At 53.2% G+C, this 20,717-nt stretch overlaps 1 protein-coding gene across 1 annotated transcript; it reads left to right on the forward strand.

Moving 5' to 3' along the window:
* Window positions 1-5,680: 5,680 nt before the first annotated feature.
* Sik1 (salt inducible kinase 1) lies at window positions 5,681-15,411 on the forward strand. Its single transcript, XM_051153366.1, has 14 exons — window positions 5,681-5,795; window positions 6,462-6,632; window positions 7,128-7,244; window positions 9,974-10,037; window positions 10,186-10,347; window positions 10,446-10,570; window positions 10,669-10,792; window positions 11,362-11,585; window positions 11,836-11,991; window positions 12,384-12,506; window positions 12,623-12,839; window positions 13,279-13,560; window positions 14,247-14,475; window positions 14,893-15,411. The coding sequence occupies exons 2-14, from the start codon at window positions 6,477-6,479 to the stop codon at window positions 15,242-15,244; spliced, it is 2,331 nt and encodes a 776-aa protein (XP_051009323.1). The 5' UTR covers window positions 5,681-5,795; window positions 6,462-6,476; the 3' UTR covers window positions 15,245-15,411.
* The last annotated feature ends 5,306 nt before the right edge of the window (window positions 15,412-20,717 follow it).

Consider the following 20,717-nt stretch of genomic DNA (forward strand, 5'->3'; position numbering starts at 1 on the left):
GACACTCCTCGATCGGTCGGTACCTCTGATCAGACTGTAGAGAGCTGACATTTATGGACACAGCTCCTGAAGGAGACAAATAGGACTTCTTCCAGACATGCCTCCCCAGGGCAGAGAACCAGTCCCAAGCAGGTGTCCTTAAACAAGCCCCCCTCCACCCCCGCCACTAGGTTCTGATGCTTCTCTTTTGGCCCTTGCTGGCCCTTGGGAGCACTGATCTCATCTTGTGCTCTATCTCCAGCTACCTCACAATTCTGTAGCACAAGTTAGGGGCACAGGCACCTAAAGGCCTCAGTACAGTCCTCGAGTATGGAATAGGTCTGCTTGACCATCAAGCAAGACCATCAGCTATAAGCATCCATGATGCCTCACTAGAGCTGACAGTGTAGCTCAGGGGTAGATCACTAGCATGTGTTGAGGCCCTGAGTTTCCAAAGATAAAAATAAAAAGAAATATTTATCACAACCTTTATTTATTGGTGGGCGGGACTACAAAGTTGTATAGCCAAACTATTCAGTATGGAGGGGCTTTCCATTGCTGTCCTAAACGCCTTGATCAAAAGCATCTTGGGGGAGGGAGGGGTTTCTTTTAGCTTAGAGTTTACAACCATTATGAAGGGAAGTCAGAGCCATGGAGACTCCTCTGGCTTCCAAATACCACCCAGTACCAGCCACAGTGGGCTGGTCCCTCCTACATCAGTTGTCAATCAAGAAAATGTTTATAGGCAATCTGATGTTGGCATCTTCTCAATTAAGGTTCTCTTCTCCCAACTGACTTTAGTTTCTGTCTAGTTGGAAAAAAACTAACCAGCATAGGAGATGTCTAAAACATACAACAACAATGAAAACCTTTAAAAATAGAAGTGTGATATGACCCAGCTATACCATTCCGAGTCAACATAACACAGATTTTTAATTATTTAATTTAATTTAATTTTTACGTTCATGCTTCCAGGTGCATGGAAGTAGCCTGACTGTCCACCAACAGGTGAATGGCTAAGGAGAATGTGGTCCACATACACAGAGGGATTTCATGCAGCTGTGAAGAAAAAACGAATTCATGACATTTCCAGCAAAGTGAATAGAACTGAATATTATCTTAGGTGTCCATGCCTAGAAAGACAAATACATGCCATCTCTCGTGTATACATTCTAGATCTTATTTCTATATGTGTTGGACTTAAAGTTTTCTTTTTTTATATGTCCACCCCAGCTCCCAATTAATGAGACAGAGACCAGTTACACAATAAGCTTCAAGCACCATAACTGGGCAGATATCAATCTATTCTAACTCAACTATGCTAGACTGGGCTACGTCCCAGCTATGTGTCCTGTCACCTGCCCTTTAGTCTCCCCCTGGCTGCCTCTGCTCCATCCTCATCCCAATGGCCACTTCTCCATGGCGACCTCCTCCTCATGGCATGGCAACTTTTCCTTCTCTCTCCCCACCTGCTCTGGAACCCCAAGGCTGGGAATGGAAGTCCTGCCCTACTGTCTCCTCCACCCAGTCACGGGCTCTTCAGCTTCTTTATTAACCAATCAGAGATAATTGGGGAGTAATTTTTACACAACATTGAGACAGGCGAGTCCTCAATAGAAACGGCAATACCAGAATCTGTTGGCATTTAGCTCACTGCCAGCTCAGCAATGTACTGAGATACACCTTACCTCTACACATATGTGTGTGTATATATAGGGGGTACAGGTCTTCAAACTAGAGAGGGGAAATGAAGTCTTCTGGGAAGGCTGGAGGGGAGAGACAGTTAAGACCTGAGATGTGGAAAAGGAAGGAAGACATGTGGAGGGAAAGGGCTGGGGAGGGACTGGAGGAAGGAGTGGGGGAGGAGAGGAAGGGAGGGAAGAGAATAAACAAAAGAATGCAGGAAAGCCTTATGGCAAAATCTATTACTTCATGTGCTAATCTGAGAAAAAAATCATGAAAAATAAAATTTTAAAGCCCCAAAGTTGGAAATTTGACTAATTAATTGAATTCCTCAGTACAAACAGGAAGCCCGGTGCTCTGGATAAGGCCAGCTGCTCACGGTTAGATGTTTCTACATGCACGGGTGCTTCTGAGTCCATTCTATATATACTGGGGTCACCTCTCCAGAACTCAGATGCCTCCCACTCTTGTCCCATTGATCACTATCCTGAGAGGCAGGGGTCCCTGCTGAGACATACTCCAACAGCAGTGGCTCTCTAGTGCATGTGCTGCTGTGCAGGCAGAAGGCTGTCAAGGCAGCCTTTGGGTAGACTTGCTCCCTGAGCTCCTGGCCCATGACTAGGGACTCCTGGGTCTCAGGCCTTCTCCCCACCGTCATCCCAAACCTGGGCTGTGACTCCTGCCAGAGCACACCACAGTTTGTCAAAGTTGGGAAGTAAGGTGGGGCCAAACAAACCAAGGTAGGTGAGCAGGCTGGGGTTACCCTCTTTTCTTGGCCACTTCAGAAGCCACCAGGCAAAAGCTGTATGGAACAAACCATGAAACTCTGAGGGACACAGCCATAGGGGTAAAGAGGCCCTTTAGTGTTAAGAGGGGTGGCCCAAGAAAGAAGGATGCCTTGTCCAACTCTCGATGATACAGGAAGCCACCCCTCTCTTCAGAGGACACCAAAGGATGTACAGCTCAGGGTAGCAGGCCCATTCTCACTTTGTCTCAAGAGCTAGTGCAGAACTCCAGGCTCTGCATGTGTTGGCTTAGGTTAGAAAGGTAGGGCCGGGGCACATCCAGCTGTGCAGTCAGGAACACTGAAGGGCTCTGGCCCAGGAGATGGAACTTCCAGCCTCATGGTCTAAACAGCAAAACCAACCTCCGGGGACCATCACACCTCCAGGGCAGGTGCGAGAAGTCCAAATGAAAAACAAAGAGTGGTTCCCATTTGCCAGTCAGGATGCTATTTCAAGACGGTGCCTCACGGGCACAGCGAGGCAGTGAGGCACCAGCGAGGCACAGTGCTATGCTCCCTCCCCTGCTCCGGGTGAGGAATCCCTGAGTCATTTGCTCCCTAGAAGCGCATGCCAGGTGTTCTCTTCCTCCTCAAGAGCCAAAGCATTACCACAGAACCTGACAGAAAACAGGGTGCTGAAAGGAGTAGTAGTTTCTGGAGGATCAACGACACAGAACCACCTGGGGCACACAGGGTTTTAGGAGGGTGCCAGGTACCAGCTGTCCCAGAGGGGCCTGTTCCTCCCCACTCTCTGTCTTCGTGGACACAGCAATCTCCTCTTTTAGGATCTGGGAGGGATGTCCTGCTGGCACAGGACAGTTATGGGAGGTGGTCACTCAGGAGTGGCCAGACATCAAGGATTCAGGCTTGCCTCTGGGGCAGCATCCTCCACTGGGTCTGGGCCCCAAGTTTTTCTTTGGTGCTGACTGGATGAAAAGGAGGACATAACCGCTCCTAGGTGTGGTTGAAGAGAAGGTTCTTGTTGTAGATACAAGGGAGAGACCAGCCAGAGGCATCTGGAAGGATCCAGACTGAACAAGGCCAGAACAATAGACTGGGTCATGAGAGGGGAGACAGAGAGTGGAAGAGCAAGACAGGAAGAAGGGGAGGGGGAGAAGAAGAAGAAGGGGAGGGGGAGGAGAAGGGGGAGGAGGGGGAGGAGGAGGAGGAGAACACCAAGGGAAAGAGGACCAAGAGAAGAGCCAAATAGCACATGGCCAAAAATGATTGGGTTATGTGGGAAGCTCAGGGGCTGAGGAGGGTTAGGGGAGGGGGTGGTGGTGGTGAGTAGGTCTGAGAGGAGCCAGGCCACTCTAACAGGTACTTTGGATACTGAGACTGGCGGCCAGAGTCCTCTTTGGTATGTTAATAGGCACCTCAGTTAGCCATTTGTCCTTAGTTTCTTCCGGGACCTGACACTGATGTCATGTTGGCAAACACCTCAGACCTTTGGAAAGGTTCTGGCTAGACTGAGGGCAAGTGGGTGGACAAGCGGGGAAGAGAGGGGGGCCCATAAGGTAAGGACAAAGTTTTATTTGTTTAACTTGGTTTCCACCCCTTCTGTGTAGCTTTCCCAGGAAAATGGACAGGGTGTTAGGACCCCCAAGGGTGAGGGGAGCAGTGGTAAACTGCTCACAAGGGAGACACTTAAAATACTCCCCCCAAATCCTTGGTTTATGAACTTGGCACAAACAAAGGGAGCATGTTGGAAGACAAAGGGAATTCTGAGATGGTTAAGTGTCCTTGAATGCCCTTCAAAACACACTGGTCCGGGAAAGGCAAGGCCGAGAGTGTGACCTCCCGGTGGGGCTGAGAGGTGTGGCAGTAGTAGCACATGACTGGCCCCCTTGTGCCCTCTCTCAGGCCAGCCTACTCTCAGCCCAGCCTACACCACCCGGAGCAGTCTATGAACTCTTCTTCCCTCGAGGAGTTATGAATTAATTTTGATTAATACCTGCCCAGGAGCTGGTCTGTGAAGGACTAGTTTTCTCTCACACATGAACAACAGGAAGGGAGACACAGATATTTAGCCCCAAACTTCTGCCTTCTAGCCTTGGAGAACCGGCTGCCCATGTCGTTCATGTCTGCCCCCTTGGAGCACATCTTACTTTCTGATGAAGTGTGAAGGGACACAGGGCCCCAGCGGACACAAACAAAAGGAGGCACACGCATGCCATTTCCCCTCTCGCCACACTCCATCTCCCCTTTAATGGGCCCTGCTTCCTTCCGGCAGGCACTCTCAGGGTCAGTCCCAATCCCAAGGTCCCAGGCGCCCTGTGTCCTATCTGTTGTCTGGAAGCAGCTTGGGGACAGACAGGGTGGGCCAACTGGCAGACAGCATTAGCCGCCAAGGGAGTGGGCAAAGTGCCCAGTCCTCCAAGGGCCCCACCTATCAGCCCAGAGTCGGGTGGAAGGTTGGCAGGGGCTGGGTCCTTCCGCTGCCCGCGTCTGAAGCACTCCTATCCAATTGTCCGAGGTCACTGCAGGTCTGGGGTCCTGGGCTAGTCTTTGAGGAGGCCCTTGAAGCAGTAGGTTTTGGGACCTTTCGACACGTTTTCTTGCTTTTAACTTTCCAACTTGCTGAATATTTTGGAGTTTTTGTTGCTGTTGTTTTGTTCTGTTTTTCTATAACAAAAAAGTAACCGGCGTTCAACTGACAGTTTCTTAGAGCCAGTCGTTACTGCAGCTGGCCGACCCTCTCTGGGGTGCACACCGCGCGCGCGCGCGCCCCGCATAGCGGAGTGGTCAGTCCAGAGCCATCCGCTCCAGAGCCCCACGCCGAAAATCTCGCGGCTCTCCTCCACCCTGCTTCGTCCGAAGGAGGCAATGAGCACCCACGGGGCACCGTACCCATCACGAGGCCCCGGGGAGAGCGGGTCCTCAAGCATGCTCGGCCTCCTGATCGGTGGCCACAGCAGTGTCGCCCGTGCCCGGCAGGAGGCGCAGGCATGTCTCGAGCGACGGTGGAGCTGGGCCCCTGACGTCACCGCCCGCGGTCGCCACGGCGACGGCCTCACCGGCGCGCGCGTCAGAGCCTTCAGTCTCTTGGCAACCGCCCGATCTCTGCTCCCCCTCGGCCGGCACTGGGCCGCGCGTCGCTCTGGCGTCAAAACGACGTCAATGGGCTGTGCCTGCCGCGGGGGGCGGGGTGGGGCGGGGCTTGCGCGGGGCGGGGCGGGGCGGGGCGGGGCGTTGCCGCGTGCGGCCGGCGGCGGTGGGGCGCTGACATGCGGCGCGGCCCGGGCGGCAGCGGCAGCGTTGGTGGCGGCGGCGCGAACTGCGGGCGCCGAAGCAGAGCGAACAGCCGAGCGGGTGGCGTCCCGGATCGAGCGCACGGAGGACGGCGGAGGTGAGCGGTGGCGCGGATTCGGGTTCCCGCGGCCCCGCAGGTGCGCGCGTGGGGTCGCGGGCTGGACTGCAGCCCGGCGGGCTCCCCATTGTTGCGGGTCGGCGCCTGGAGGCGGGTCCGCGAGCGCCCGGTTGAGGAGCCTGTCCTGGGGAGCCGAGTGCGGGCGCTGGTGGACCGAAGCGCGGTGATAGCCCGGCACCCGAGGGTGTCCAGGGGCTGGCGTGGGGTCGACCGCGGGTGGGCTGCTGGCGCGCGTGCCCAGCCAGGACCGGGGGTCGGGGGGCGCGTGCGTGGGGACTCGAGCGAAGAGAACCTGGGATCGTGGGGGCGCGCGCGTGGGGGCGCGGGCTACGAGCCCAGGATCCGAGAGCTCGGGCTGGGGTGATTCGGGGTAGAGGGGTGCGTACGTGGGGACTTTAGTCCGGGGAGACGGTGTCAAGGAATGAGCGAGTGGGGGTGCGAGCTGGGATCCAGGGTCCCGGGCCACACTCGGGTACCTGGGTGGGAGGAACATAGGGTCGAGGAGGCACGCGTGGTGGCCTGGCGGACACAGTTTTGTTGGCCACGTCGTGGAGGCTCGGGCTGGGGACGGGGGGGGGGGGCGGTAGGGAAAGGGGGTCGAGCCGGTTTCGGTCGGTGCTGAACGCACTCCTCGCTGACCCGCAGGTGCGGCCCGAAGCCATGGTGATCATGTCGGAGTTCAGCGCGGTCCCCTCAGGCACAGGCCAGGGCCAGCAGAAGCCCCTCCGCGTGGGCTTTTACGACGTGGAACGTACCCTGGGAAAAGGCAATTTTGCGGTGGTTAAGCTGGCGCGGCACCGAGTCACCAAAACGCAGGTGCGCGCGCTTATTGGGGGGGAGACTAAACCCGGTGTGTGGGGGGGGAGCGAGCGGTGTGAGGATCCAGCCAGGGGGTGGACCCCTGTGCTGATTCAGTCCTGCAGAGTTGATTGTCACAATTGTAAACGATGACAGTGTTTAGTCTGGTAAAGGAGGAGGAAGCTTTTTGTTATGTTTCTGCATAATTTGTACAATTACTAGGAACAGCAAAGATAATAATGACCAACACCCACCTTCCCCGAAAATTAAAGAGAGAGCGTTTGGGGGGGGGGGGGAGAAAAAAACAAAAAACCCAGATATGAGTGGCTCCTTGTAAAGCTAGCTGGCAAAAACACAGTTAGTGCCGACTTTTATTTTCTCTCAATTTCTTGTGACCTTTTGAAGACATCAAATGTTTGAGAAATTCGTTTGCCCCCCCCCCAAAAGAAGTGCAAATGAGGTTCCTCGAACGTTTATTTACCCCCCCCCCCTTTTCTTTTTAAAAATCTGTAGGTTGCAATAAAAATAATTGACAAGACACGCTTAGATTCCAGCAACCTGGAGAAGATCTATCGGGAGGTCCAGCTCATGAAACTCCTCAACCACCCTCATATCATCAAGCTCTACCAGGTGAGCCTCATGGGCACGACCTTTGCTTCTCACGTGTCATACCCTGAGCCTGTGGTCCCTGAAGGTGGCCTGGGTTTCTGTACTCCCCAGTAGGAAGGAACCAGGTAGTAGTCTCTTGCTCCGTGTGACACTTGGTTTTGTCTTGTTCGGAGTTTTTATCTCGCATTGTGATTTGTCCCGGGTTTTGGATGTGTTGAGGTCTGTTGATAAAGTCCTGTCACCGTGAGAATAGCCACATGTACCATCATCAGGCTTAGTACCGAAGGGCAAACTTGAGCGAAACTCGAAACTTCCGCCTTTGCAGATGATTACTAAATGTTAAAAAAAAGCGGCAGCGCTTTCCAGCTTTTCTTTGTGATGGCAACAGCAAGCCCTGGTCTCCCTGAGTGTAACTCACAGTGCTGAGCAGAGACCGCGAGATGCTTTAGCCCTAGAAACGTGGCATTTCATCTGGGGTGAGAATGTGTGCCTCACCCAGTTGTCTGCTGCTTGGTTGTTCTCTGACAATCTCCCTCGGGTCTGCCTAGTGATAGACGACCCTTCTGCAGCCCTGAGATGGGTTTACATGTAGAAGAGCCAGGCCTGGTGAACGTTGTCATATATGCTTGTGTTGGTGTGTGAGTCCCCATCAGTGACTCTCAGAATCCTCGTGAGCCTGAGGTGACTACAGGGGACGTGAGTGTGCAGTCGTGTCTCCGGTGCAGTAGGGAAGAGAACTGTAATTTAAAATTACCCCTGGCCTTCCTTCTCAGAACAATGGCAGACAAGTCCCTGGAGCTTGTATTTGGCCTGTGGTGATGGTTCCCTCTCCGTCTCTAAGCACAGAGCCCGGGGCTGTGTGCTCAGAGGTCAGCCTATAAGTTGTGCTCCAAGATAAGTTTCCTCCTCGGCCAGCGCGCTTGGGAGAAGGGGCTGGGAAGATGCCGCCTCCCCACCACCACCGCTCTTGTGCTCCAGCCCATGGAGGCCCTGTCTATGCTGCTCTTAGCACCTTCCTTCCTCCCTTCCTTCCACTTGCCGGTCAGGTCAAAGCTTTGTTGCCCAGGCGACGGATGCCAGCGTGGACAGTTTAGCTCCTGTCTTCTGCAGCTCAGTTTTCAGGTTTTGGTCCTCTGGTCTTGATACTGGTGTCTAGCATTCATTCTGCTGGCCCGGGCCCTAGGCGTCTCTTTCTCTCCTCTGGGTGGGGGTGGGGAGTGTTTGTTTGGTTCCATTTGTTGAGATAGCATCTTGCCATATAGCTTCTATGTCTTGGTGGCCTTAGACTTGTGGCAATCCTCCTGCCGTAGTCTCCTGAGTGCTGGGATTACAGATGTCTGCCACCAAACTTGGTTTATTTAGGGTTTTTAAAGGTTAAAAGATGTAGACTCTAAGCTGGGCATAGTGGCGCTCGCCTTTAATCCCAGCACTCGGGTGGCAGAAGCAGGCAGATCGCTGATCACTGTGACTTCAAGACCAGCCTGGTCTACAAAGCAAGCCTAAGACAGCCAAGGCTACACAGAGAAACCTTGTTTCGAAAGACCAAAAAAAAAAAAAAAAAAAAAAAAAAAAGATGTAGACTCTAAATTCATTTTCCTTCCCCTTTTCTTTCATTGAGAAAAGGAATAAACAGGGGTCCTCTAGTGCACTGTGGGGAGGGGAGGTGACAGCTAAGGTTTTTTAGCTGACTTGCCATGGTTTTTAATAACTCTTTTCTTAGTGTTTTTGACTCAAAAGGATTCTTTAAAATACCTTTCAAAGGAATAACAGTATGTCTTGAACCCAAAGAAATCTTTCTTTCTGCCAGGGTGCATTCTCTTTCTCCCCATGAAATGTTCTATTTATTTATTTGTATTGAGACCGTTTCACTGGCTAGACTGACTAGCCTGGAACTTGCTATGTAGTCCAGGCTAGCCTTGATTTCACAGCAATTCTGCCTCTGCCTCCTGAGTGCTGGGATTACAGGTATACGCCACTATACCTGGCTCCTCTGGAATATTTAGACAATACATGTATTTAAGTGTTTTTTTTTTTTTTTTTTTAACTTGTTTCAGAACCAAAGAATTGAATTTTACTTTGTTGCTTAGTTATGGTTTAAGTTTTTTTTTTTTTTTTTAAGTAACAGAGTTGTCGATCAATGAATGAACTCTGAAAGTCTATGTTGACACTGACCATTACTGTTGACACATGCTAAGCAATGCGCTGTACAAAGAGCAATCCCCTGTAGTTTACCTGGCAAGGCCATGTTCTTAAAGCTTAATGTCTTGTCAATAAAGCAAGTGGGCGTGGGATATTGGTATTGATTACTTGGTTTGCTTTGGTATTTTTTTGGTTGCTTGGTTGGTTGTTGTTGTTTTTGTTTTGTTTTCTTGAATGACCATTTGTCCATTGGGGCTTCTGAAAGGACACTCTTAGGATTCTGGCATACATGGTTTCCAGAGCTCAGGAGGCATGTGAGGCAAACGCTAGCCCTGTATAGCCTTGTTTGTGGCGCTCTCCCTTTTAAGAGCAGACTTGCCCGGGCAGACAGGACCAAGTGATGGCGGAGCGGAGGGTCTTATCCCAGTGTGTAAAGTTGTGTCTGGGTTGCGTTTCTTTCCCCTCCCTCTCTCCTTCCTTACATGATGGAGGCGGTTTCTTGAAGAGGTCAAAGGTTGCGTGGGGTTCAGGTGCATCCATCACAGCTTCCGTTTGGTCCTTTCTCCTCAGCTTAAGTTTTTCCTTTTTTGTTGTTGTTGCTGTTGTTTCAGGTTATGGAGACAAAGGATATGCTATACATTGTCACAGAATTTGCAAAAAATGGAGAAATGTTCGGTGAGTTGCATTCATTTTAGCGTCAGGTGAAACCTGCCTTCTCCCTTGTGCCTGCATCTCCTGTGGTTCTCAGGGTGTCCCTTGCCTGGCTCCAGGTCGTGGCAGGCTCCGGTATCTTAGAGTGTGACTTTGTTTTGTGGTCCCTCAGATTATCTGACTTCCAATGGGCACCTGAGTGAAAACGAGGCTCGGAAGAAATTCTGGCAGATTCTGTCAGCAGTAGAGTACTGCCATAACCATCACATAGTCCACCGGGACCTCAAGACAGAGAACCTGCTGCTGGACGCCAACATGGACATCAAACTGGCAGGCAAGAACATGTGGCGAGGAAGGCCCTGTGGGATGCCTGGTTCCGGTGCCCTCTTCAGCTACAGTGCTTATGTCTGTGCCTCTTCCTTTGCCTCACAGATTTTGGTTTTGGGAATTTCTACAAGCCAGGAGAGCCTCTGTCCACGTGGTGTGGGAGCCCCCCATATGCAGCTCCCGAAGTCTTTGAGGGGAAGGAGTATGAAGGGCCCCAGTTGGACATCTGGGTAGGAGCCTTTTTAGACCCCGCTGCCACCGCCTGCTACCTCATCCCCGGAGGAGCCGGCAAGCAGGACGCCAACACAGCTGTCTGGTGTTTTCACAGAGCCTCGGCGTGGTGCTGTACGTCCTTGTCTGTGGGTCCCTCCCTTTCGATGGACCCAACCTGCCGACGCTGAGACAGCGCGTGCTGGAGGGCCGGTTTCGCATCCCCTTCTTCATGTCTCAAGGTGGGTGGGCGCGGTCTGGCTGGTCTGCCCTGGGTGCCTCAGGTAAGCTGGGCGGTTAGGGTTAGGAAAGAGATGGAGGGCGGGTCTTGGCAGTGCCTGCCCAGCTGTCTAGCAAGTCTGCTCTCCAGTCAGGACTCAGGTCCTGGCGATCAAACTGCAAGAGAAACTCAAACCCACATGTGCTTTCCCGGTGCCCTACTTACTATCTGTCCCCTGCAAGCCTTAGCTCCTCAGTGCCCCCCCCACACACACACACTGCTAGGCCTCACACCTCCTCAGTGGCCCCACCATCAGGCCCCTTTGATGCCAACCCCTCTCACACACAAGACTTTCTGTTTTATAAAGCTGTCCAGCCTTGTGTGTACCACAATAGGAGGGAGAGTCGAAATGGTTTCCTACAGGAAACATTTGGAAAGATTAGCGTGTCTGGTTCCCAACTTGGTGGCTCTTCTCTGTAGAAGGAGGTAGACTCATGGGAGCTTCAGACGTCCTGACTACCACGCGGGCAGGCGTGGGAATAGGCCACCAGGCTCAGTACCCTGTCCTCAGCGAGTCCTTTGCCTCCTTAGACTGTGAGACACTGATCCGACGCATGCTGGTTGTGGACCCTGCCAAGCGCATCACCATCGCCCAGATCCGCCAGCACCGCTGGATGCAGGCTGACCCCACCCTGCTGCAGCAGGACGACCTCGCCTTCTCCATGCAGGGCTACACCTCCAACCTGGGCGACTACAACGAACAAGCGCTGGGCATCATGCAGGCCCTGGGCATCGACCGGCAGAGGACGATCGAGGTGAGCACCCTGGGCGGAGCCCTGCCCTCGCCTCACATCCTGGGATGGCAGCGGGATCGGCTTCCTCAGACAGAGCAGACCCTTGCCTATGGAGTTAAAATGGGAGTATAGTCTAATTTTAGGGCCAGCTTGTCTCCTTCTCAAAGGATATTCTTGGCTGCCTGAGGGTCACCTGGGAACGGTCTCGTAGGCAAGCCTAGTGACCAGTGTAGCGGGGGCCTTGCTCTGATCCGCTGTTCCTGCTCCCTAGTCCCTGCAGAACAGTAGCTACAACCACTTTGCTGCTATTTACTACCTTCTCCTTGAACGCATCAAGGAGCACCGAAGCACCCAGTCCTCATCCCGGCCCGGCCCTGCCCCTGCCAGACAGCCCCGGCTCCGAAGCTCGGACCTCAGCAGTCTGGAGGTGAGGGTGAGCTCCCTCCTTAGAGCCTTGAGTTGTCCCCTCAGAGCCAGGACTCCCTTGCTCAGACATGGCACTGACTCTCGGGACGGTCCCCTGGACTTCGTTGCAACACTAGTTGTGCGTCAGCCACAGGTTGTGGGAAAGGGGGCAGGACGGGGTGCTATGGCTGTTCCACTCTGGGCCAGGCACTGGCCTGCAAACTCTTGTTCCTGGCACCCCCTCCTGACCACATGCATGTGGCCTCATAGATGAAGGTACCGGATCCTGAGCCCCTAGTCCAGTCAGCTGGCATCTGGCCCCTGTGGGTTTCATCTCTAGAACCAGCTTGCTGCCACCGGGCATTTGACCCTGGAATCACTTCCCAACAATCCCTCCCTTCTCTCCGGCCCCAGGTGCCTCAAGAAATCCTCCCATGTGACCCTTTCCGGCCCTCGCTGCTGTGTCCACAGCCCCAGGCCTTGGCTCAGTCTGTCCTGCAGGCCGAGATGGATTGTGATCTCCACAGCTCCCTTCAGGTGCGTGGGTGCTGGTCCTTGGTGGGTTATGCGATCTTTCCTGTGGCCGATGATGTCCCATCAGCATCCGTTCTCAGGGCCCTGGAAGTTGACTGGCTTTTGTCTCTCCCACCCAGCCCTTGTTTTTCCCCGTGGATACCAACTGCAGCGGAGTGTTCCGGCACCGATCTGTCTCCCCGAGCAGCCTGCTGGACACAGCCATCAGTGAGGAGGCCAGGCAGGGTCCCGGGCTGGAGGAGGAACAGGAAGTCCAGCAGCCCCTGCCCAGCAGCACAGGCCGGAGGCACACACTGGCTGAAGTCTCCACCCATTTCTCCCCGCTCAACCCTCCTTGTAAGTCCAAAGACCCCCGCATCCATGCGGAGGGTCAAGTCCAAGTTGAACTCACTTGAAATGGGCCCTTTGCCTGGGACCCTCCTCCAGTTAGAGTTTGGGGGTTTTTGTTTGTTTGTTTGTTTTGTTTTGTTTTGTTTTCAGTGATCCATGGTTCATATTTGGGCCCGTGTGTATTTATCTCAGTGGTGGGCAACCCCTTGCCTGTCCCAGGCACTGGAGGACAGGTGTTTGGCCTTGGGCCTCTCCCTGTCCTGAGGTCTGTTAGCCTCCCATCTCTACTTGCACTCTTGGCTCGTAGCCAGAGCCTCTAGGTTCTGGTGGCCTAGATGAGGGTCCACCATATGACAGCCTCCTCACTAACAGGCCATGTACCCCACCCCTCGGGCTATCCATGGGGGTGTGAGGTCTCCTACTCAAGGCCTTGATCTTCCCACAGGCATAATTGTCTCCTCCTCTGCCACGGCAAGTCCCTCAGAAGGAACCAGCTCGGATAGCTGCCTCCCCTTCTCTGCAAGTGAAGGACCTGCCGGGCTCGGTGGTGGCCTGGCCACTCCAGGGCTGCCTGGCGCCAGCTCTCCAGTCAGATTGGCCTCCCCTTTCCTGGGGTCACAGTCGGCCACCCCTGTGCTACAGGCTCAGGCAGGTCTGGGCACAGCTGTCCTACTTCCTGTCAGCTTTCAGGAGGGACGGAGAGCGTCAGATACCTCACTCACTCAAGGTAAGGTCCCCTTCCATGCCCACACTTCCTGCCCCCAAGTAGGTGCCACTGTCCTGGCAGGCCATCTCTGTCCTTGATGGAAGTTAGGTCCCATCCTCAGCCTGAGTGGAAGCATCAGAGCTCCTCACTGGATCACTGGACAGGCTGGAGGTACCAGCCTGGTACAGTTCTAGGTAGCCTGGCTTACAGAGTGAGTCAGACCCTGGCCCTGAGTGCAAGGGACAGCCATTCTGGGAAACAGCTTCTGCCTGGCAGAAGGGCTAGGGTCAGGGAGGGATCCTGGCTCAAGCAGGTCCATACCTGCTTGGGCTTCTCCATGCCACTCAGGGTCAGGGGTTACCTGTGAGACCCTCTATGTCTGTGTCAGTCCCAGGGAGCCTCCAGAGCCCAGCGCACGGCACACTCACTCCTACATAACATACCCAGACACACTTGTCCCACTGTGGGAGGGACTATAGCCCCAGACCTGGAAAGAAGGCTGGCCATGGAGGAGGTGTGGATGTTGGACTCAGGAGCTAGCAGCTGTTGAACTCTGTAGGGAAACCTCAGCCATGGCTGCCCAGTTATCCCTTCCTTTCCTCCTCCTCCTCCTCCTCCTCCTTGGGGCTTGGAAACTCCGGCAGACTGAAGGCTACCAGCCATAACCCAGAGCAAGGCCTGCTAACCCCTTGCTCTCGTCTCCACAGGGCTGAAGGCCTTTCGGCAGCAGCTGAGGAAAAATGCGAGGACCAAGGGGTTCCTGGGCCTGAACAAGATCAAAGGGTTGGCACGCCAGGTGTGCCAGTCCTCCATCCGCACTCCCCGGGGAGGCATGAGCACCTTCCACACCCCGGCCCCAAGCTCAGGCCTGCAAGGCTGCACGACCGGCAGTCGCGAGGGCAGGAGCCTGCTCGAAGAGGTGCTGCAGCAGCAGAGGTAGGCCCGCCATACCTTTCCTGTGCTCTCTGCCGTTTCTTTTAAGGAGCCCATGTAGCAACATACCACACTTCCCTGTGTGCTGAGATACATCCCCTGTCATGTGGCCCCTCAGTGAGGTCCTGGCAGCCTGGGAGGCACAGTGGGCAGGCTTAGTAACCCTTTGTGGGTGGAGAGCCATGGTGACCAAGACTCTCCTGTTGAGCTGGCATCTCTGAGTCGCCACATCAGCTAGGACTTAGGGCAGGCTGGATGGCTCAGGGATGTGTCACGTCACACACAAAGCTATATGCAAGCTCCTCTGCCAAGAGCAACTCTGAGGTGGGTGGCACCCACCTGGGCAGTGTAAAAACCGGAACGCTTCTAGGCCGGGTGGACCAAGTGACCTCTTCCCTCCCCCGTCTCTCTGTTTTTCAGGCTGCTCCAGTTACAGCACCACCCAGTCACCTCGTCTGGCTGCCAGCAGGGCCCCCAGCCATCCCCTGTCCCGTATGTGCTCACTCCCTGTGATGGCCTCCTCATGTCTGGGATCCCGCTGCTGCCAGCACCCCTCCTCCAGCCTGGCATGTCCCCCGTGGCGTCTGCTGCACAGCTCCTGGATGCCCACTTGCACATCAGTGCTGGCCCAGTGGCCCTGCCCACTGGGCCCCTGCCACAGTGCCTCACCAGGCTGGCCCCAAGCTGTGATCCTGCCGGGCTGCCACAGGGGGACTGTGAGATGGAAGACCTGACCTCTGCCCAGCGGGGGACGTTTGTCCTGGTACAGTGAGGGAGACTCTGCCGTACCCCGCCATGGCCGACTGACTCTTCTAAGCAATAATTTCAGAGTATGTGAAGATGGTTTCGGACTCAAAGCCAAGAACTTTCTAGACGTGAAACAAGCAATATGTTTGGTGTATGGGCTTTTTAGGATTTTTTGTTGTTGTTGTTATTTTTATTTTTTTATTTTTATTTTTCCTTGCACTGAATGACCTCAATGATGAGTGGGGACTGAAACTTTCTGAAGAAAAATAATAATTGAGGGGTTGTCGTATGGGCGGACAGATGGGAGGGGTAGTGGGGTGAGAGAAAAGAGGGCCCATGCAGCTGGTATGAAGGAGAAGAGAGGGGCCACGCTGCTCAGGGACCTACACTCCCATACACAGGTCATCACCATAACGTGATGAGCTCAGACATCCCTGGAGGGAGCAGTGCCAAGCGTGGCGCATGCTTTTCTGTCGGTCGGCGTTGGTTTAGGGGTTTGGGTTCACAGCTCTCACCTATACTTTAGCAAAAAAAAAAAAAAAAAAAAAAAAAATCTGTGAACTTGCTGCTTTCCGTGTGGGTTTTAGAACAGCCAAGGATCGGCCTAGGGGAAGACCGTGTGCCTACTCGGGATTCCCCTGGCAGCCAGAAGAATGGCCTTGTCTCTTAGCTTGAGTTCTGTTTGGTAGCTGCTCAAGTCAGTTTGCCAGGCTTATTCAGAGGACAGGAAGGGGTAAAGACCTGCAGGTGAGCACTCTGGCTCGTGATTACCTGATCCCAGAGCCCGACACCTCGACCCCCCACCCCCACCCCGTACCGCAAGGAAGCCAAGGCGTGTATCTTGACTCTGCTGCTAATTACTGGATTTTTACGCATTTCATTATCAGGGTCCAACAAGAGCACCTGACTTGGGGACATTGTGCAATACCAAGGGGCTGTGACCAGAGGGGTCCAGGCAGCCAGCGGGCATCTTGTTTATGACCACCTACCCTGGGTCTGGTGAAAGCCCGGCACCCAGGCCTGGCCACTGGCTTGCCTTCCAGAAAGATGACAAGTATAGGTCAGTGTTTGTAAAGTTCCTTTTTAAAGCAAATACTGTATATGTATATAAATAGGAGACAGACAGTACTTATTTTTTCTATTTTGTATACACTTTTGTGTTCCTGGCTTAAACCTCTCTTGGTCACATTAAGAGATGTCCCCAGCTACACCACATTTGGGTTGAAGGGGCTGTATAGGCTGCCCACCTCCAGCACAGGGTAGAGGGAAGGAATGGCTTACCTGACAAGTCTACCTCAGCAGGTAGGCCCAGGCACAGCTTTGCCATCCAAAAACCTCTGCAAGGACCCAGGGATGTCACCTCTTCCTGTTCACTCTGCGTCAGGCGTCTGTCCCTCTGCCTCCTGGGTGACTTCCACTATGGCATCTCGCCACTGCAGTATTAACCTAAGGTCATTAAGGAGAGGAAAGGAGGCACTTTTAGAAGCCAAAGATTGACCGAGTTACCTGAGGCCGAGAAGAGACTGCCTTGGACCTGATGTCACAGCGAGGTCCTCCCTATTGGCCCTGTGGCCCATCTTACACCGCTTACTCGAAAGACCATTCTTCTGGGTCAGAACTGGTGCCCTCCGTAGAACAAGCCAAAAAATGTCCCTCCTGCCGAATCACCCTGGGCAGCCTGCCTTCATCTCCCACAGTCCCTGTCTGCATACCACAGATCAAAGGCCTGGGCACTGCTGTGTGTCAGAAGCGACAAGCACTTTACTTTCTGGCAGTTTTGTGTCTTCTACTCACTGTCACCCCTCCCTGGGGGGACAGTAATGTCATGGTTTTTAGTTCTTGGGGGTTTTTTTGTTTTGTTTTTGTTTTGTTTTTTTGGCGTGTGTGGTGTGTTTTTGTAGATCCTCGCAGCCCTGTCCTGGACTGTAATGGAATCGCCTATTTAAAGACACTACGTGATCTCAGATGTATATAATGTTTTTTTTTTTAAATTTGTTTGTTTGTTTTTTACTATGATGGAATTGTTTCATTTCTCATGTTAATGTGAGAAACGTATGCCAAATGATTAGTTGATGTATGTTTTTTTTTTAATTTAATATTTAAATAAAATATTTGGGGGTAACCTTGATTTTTCCATTGGTTTGCCTCTGGGAGCACATTCCTTTGAGACACTGTTTGGAGGCGCCGGGGGCCTGGGCCTGTTGTCTACAGTGGGCTAAGCTGTGCCCAGGCCTACCAAGGTGGACTGTCTTAGCCCAAAGCCAGCAACAGGCATTTCCCTCCCAAGGCCATTGGCCTCTGGCCTCACTCCTTCCTCCAAATCCCTTTATAAAGTCTAGAAGTTTTAGAAGAATTTCACAGGGAAACTCCCCTGGTCTGTGTCTTTATGACCTTCCAGCATAAGGTAGTCTCAGAGCAACTCCTTTGGGTAAAAAAAAAAAAAAAAAAAAAAAAAAAAAAAAAATCCTTAACCCCTTCACAAGTAGATTCCTGGCCCTAGAACAGAGCCCAGGAGGCCTGCAGTGGGTAGCTACTGTGGCATAAACACCATAGAAGATCATGGGACAGTTCCCACCCTTTTCGGTCCTATACCCCAAAACTGGTCTCAGAGATATTTACACACTGGGTTCACAGGAGCACAGTCAGAGGTCAAAGTTCAGGGACAAGCCCAGTGTCCCATTTGTGGATACAGTAGAGTATTTAGCCTTCAAAGTGAAGAGGACCCTGGCCTGAGGGGGTCCTAAGGACGAGCCCTGTAAGATAGTCACCACGGGCAGAGGCAGTGGCTCCTCTGGGGCCTTAGAACGGTCCACCTCAGAAAGTAGTATGACTGGCTAGGGAAGAGATGGTGTCCACCTTTAACAAGGGCAGAGATCCAGCTTGGGACAAAGAACCTTCTGGGGGTGACGGCTGCACAGGGATGCACTTTAATGCCACCAAACTGTGCGTCCAGGAGCAGGATGACACATTTTGCGTTGGGTTTGTTATATGCCATAAGAAAAGTATTCAAGAGAAAAGACTTAGTGAATGGACAGTAACTTCCAGAAGGAGCCGTGGCTGAGCACAATGGACTTGAAACAAGGACACGGCACTGCAGGTGGTAGGAAGCCAGAAGTCTTGCCAAGGCCCTCAAATGTCTGCGTGAGGCTACGGGAATGCTTCCTGGGATCCGAGTGAGCCGTGGTGGTTGGTGCTGCATGTTTAAAACAGTTACTGCAAGCCTGGTGCAGTGGCGCTCGCCTTTAATCCCAGCACTCGGGAGCCAGAGGCAGGCGGATCGCTGTGAGTTCGAGGCCAGCCTGGTCTACAAAGCGAGTCCAGGGCAGCCAAGGGCTAACACAGAGAAACCCTGTCTCGAAAAACCAAAACAATAAAATAAAATGGTTACTGCAGCCAGACTCGCTAAGCCAACCCAGACTACACCTCCAAGGAAGTGTGGCAGGCCAGGTCCCAGCCAAGCTGCCCATGTGTATGGGACCTAGGTCGGGAGGGGTGGCAGGGTCAGCTTGGCTCTGTGTACTCTTGGTGGCACTGTGGCTGAGACTCACTAGGGACTGTAGGCTTGGTTCTGGCATCCAGACTATGGTGTATGCAGTGGCCGTGTGCTTGCAGAACCCGCGTATGGAGTGGAGAGCTGACCAACCCCAAATAAATCTTGTCTCTCTGGGCCTCCCCGTGTATTTGGCTTTCACATTTGTCTTTGCTAAGTAGTACACTGATATATATGTCTCAGCTCCCCACCTAGGTGGTCCTCTTCTAAGGGGGAATGAGGGTATGTATAACATGGTGCCCCAGAAAGACTGAATACAACCCCCCCCCCCTTAGGAAGTGGGCATCAGCTGCACCTTCCTCTGTTACTTCTTCTAGAACTTGTGGTGTGCCGCAGAGGGTGGGGGTGGGGCGGGAGGAAAGGAGGAGAGGCGGATGGAAGTGATAAAATATCATTTAGACCTCTCTGGTTGGTAATCAGAGCCTTGGAAAACATCTAGAAACTTTGTGGGGACCCCAGAATTTCTTTCCTGGGCGAGTTGATCTCCTCGTAACCTTTCCCAGGCACTCTGAAGAGGAGCAGCCATTGTTGCTGCGGGCCTGTGAGGTCCCTTCTCAGCCCTGCCCAGGTCTCACTGCCAACATTTTTTTGCTCTGCAAACAGCCCCACCTTCCCAGGGAGTTTCACAAGATGTTTACATCAGGGACGAGTTCATTCCTGCCCTGCAACTAGAGAGGCTAAGTGGGGCTTTGACACAGCCCTCACAGCACAGTTGTACTTCTGAGAGATGGGGTGTATTGGGGTTCCTCAGCTTTCTTCCTCCTGGCCAGGGTCCAGGCATACCCTGGAGCTGTGACCGCTGTGGAGCAAGTGGCTATTTGTGTCTTTACTAATAGGAGATAGAGTCCTGTGTCCATCGGGCACAGCACACAGAGTCTCGGTGGCTCAGAACGTGGTCTTTTCTGTCACGTGCCACCCTTTGTATCCTAGCTCTACAACTTTCCAGTCCTGTGACACTGGACGGATGACCTGGATAGGCTGTGTATTAGTGTTCTTGTTTGCAGCGTGGTACACTCAGCCACGGTGTCACATCTTAGGGCCGTGTGGGTTCTGACTAGTTTATGACACACCGAGTCATCGTAGGGTCTGCCTGGATGCAGTGAGCACTAAGCAAAGTCATGGATATCTCTAAGCGTCATCCTCAGCAAGGACAGGACAGAACACCCTTTCCCCCGCCTCAGGAAGGAGAGTTGTCAGATGGCCACACAGCTCCAGGCCTACCTACTTGTCCTAACATTCGCACAGAGGGTGCCAACTCCAACTGAAGGCAGGAGGCTTCACTCAGCAGCCCCTAGATGCTCCTTGACCAGGCAACAATTAGGTGTTTTTAACTGCTTGACTGCAGGCTGGCCATCTCAGCAAAATTACCGGTTGGAAGGGCTTCTCTTGACAATCTCTAGGAGTGGGACTCTCTTCTTCCCCTGCACCCCAGCATGCACTGGGATGTGAGGGTGTTCCAGGCGGGGCCTTCAGTGCAGGAACTGAATCTGCCTGAGGAGGAACTGAGCCCTGGGGCAGAAGAAACAAAACAAAACAAAACAGATCTACTAGTTTTGCTTCTAGAAAAAAATGTGTGTGTGTGTTGCGGGGGGGGGGGGGGGGGGGGTTGGAAGACACCCTGGTGAGGGATTGGGCAAGCATTGCCTTGAGGAAACATGACCTTGGCCTAGCAGTGTTTGCCCTAAAGAACATCTGGTAGAGTTTCTCTAAGGCCTGGGAATCTGGGCTTGGCTTGCTGCGGCTAGGCAGTGGCTGGGGTTGTTGAACGGGCTTGAGGCATTTCAGTTCTCCTTCCTCAGAGAACTGCTCGCCTCTCCATCCACTTTCAGTATTGCTATTTTGTCTATTTGAATGTGATTCCTCTAAAGTACTGAAAGGCTTTTTAAAAACCCCAAGGGGGCCCAGTGGCCAGTCCCAGTGACTCTGCTGCCTTCTCCTTCGCCCTGGA

Source organism: Acomys russatus, chromosome 11 (assembly GCF_903995435.1).
Source record: "Acomys russatus chromosome 11, mAcoRus1.1, whole genome shotgun sequence".
NCBI lineage: Eukaryota > Metazoa > Chordata > Mammalia > Rodentia > Muridae > Acomys > Acomys russatus.

Excerpts from the sequence above, each read along its gene's own strand:
- Sik1 (XM_051153366.1), top strand. The coding sequence starts at position 6,477 with ATGGTGATCATGTCGGAGTTCAGCGCGGTCCCCTCAGGCACAGGCCAG. Across the intron at positions 6,633-7,127 it reads ACCGAGTCACCAAAACGCAG|GTTGCAATAAAAATAATTGA; the intron begins GTGCGCGCGCTT and ends AAAAATCTGTAG. Across the intron at positions 13,561-14,246 it reads AGATACCTCACTCACTCAAG|GGCTGAAGGCCTTTCGGCAG; the intron begins GTAAGGTCCCCT and ends TCGTCTCCACAG.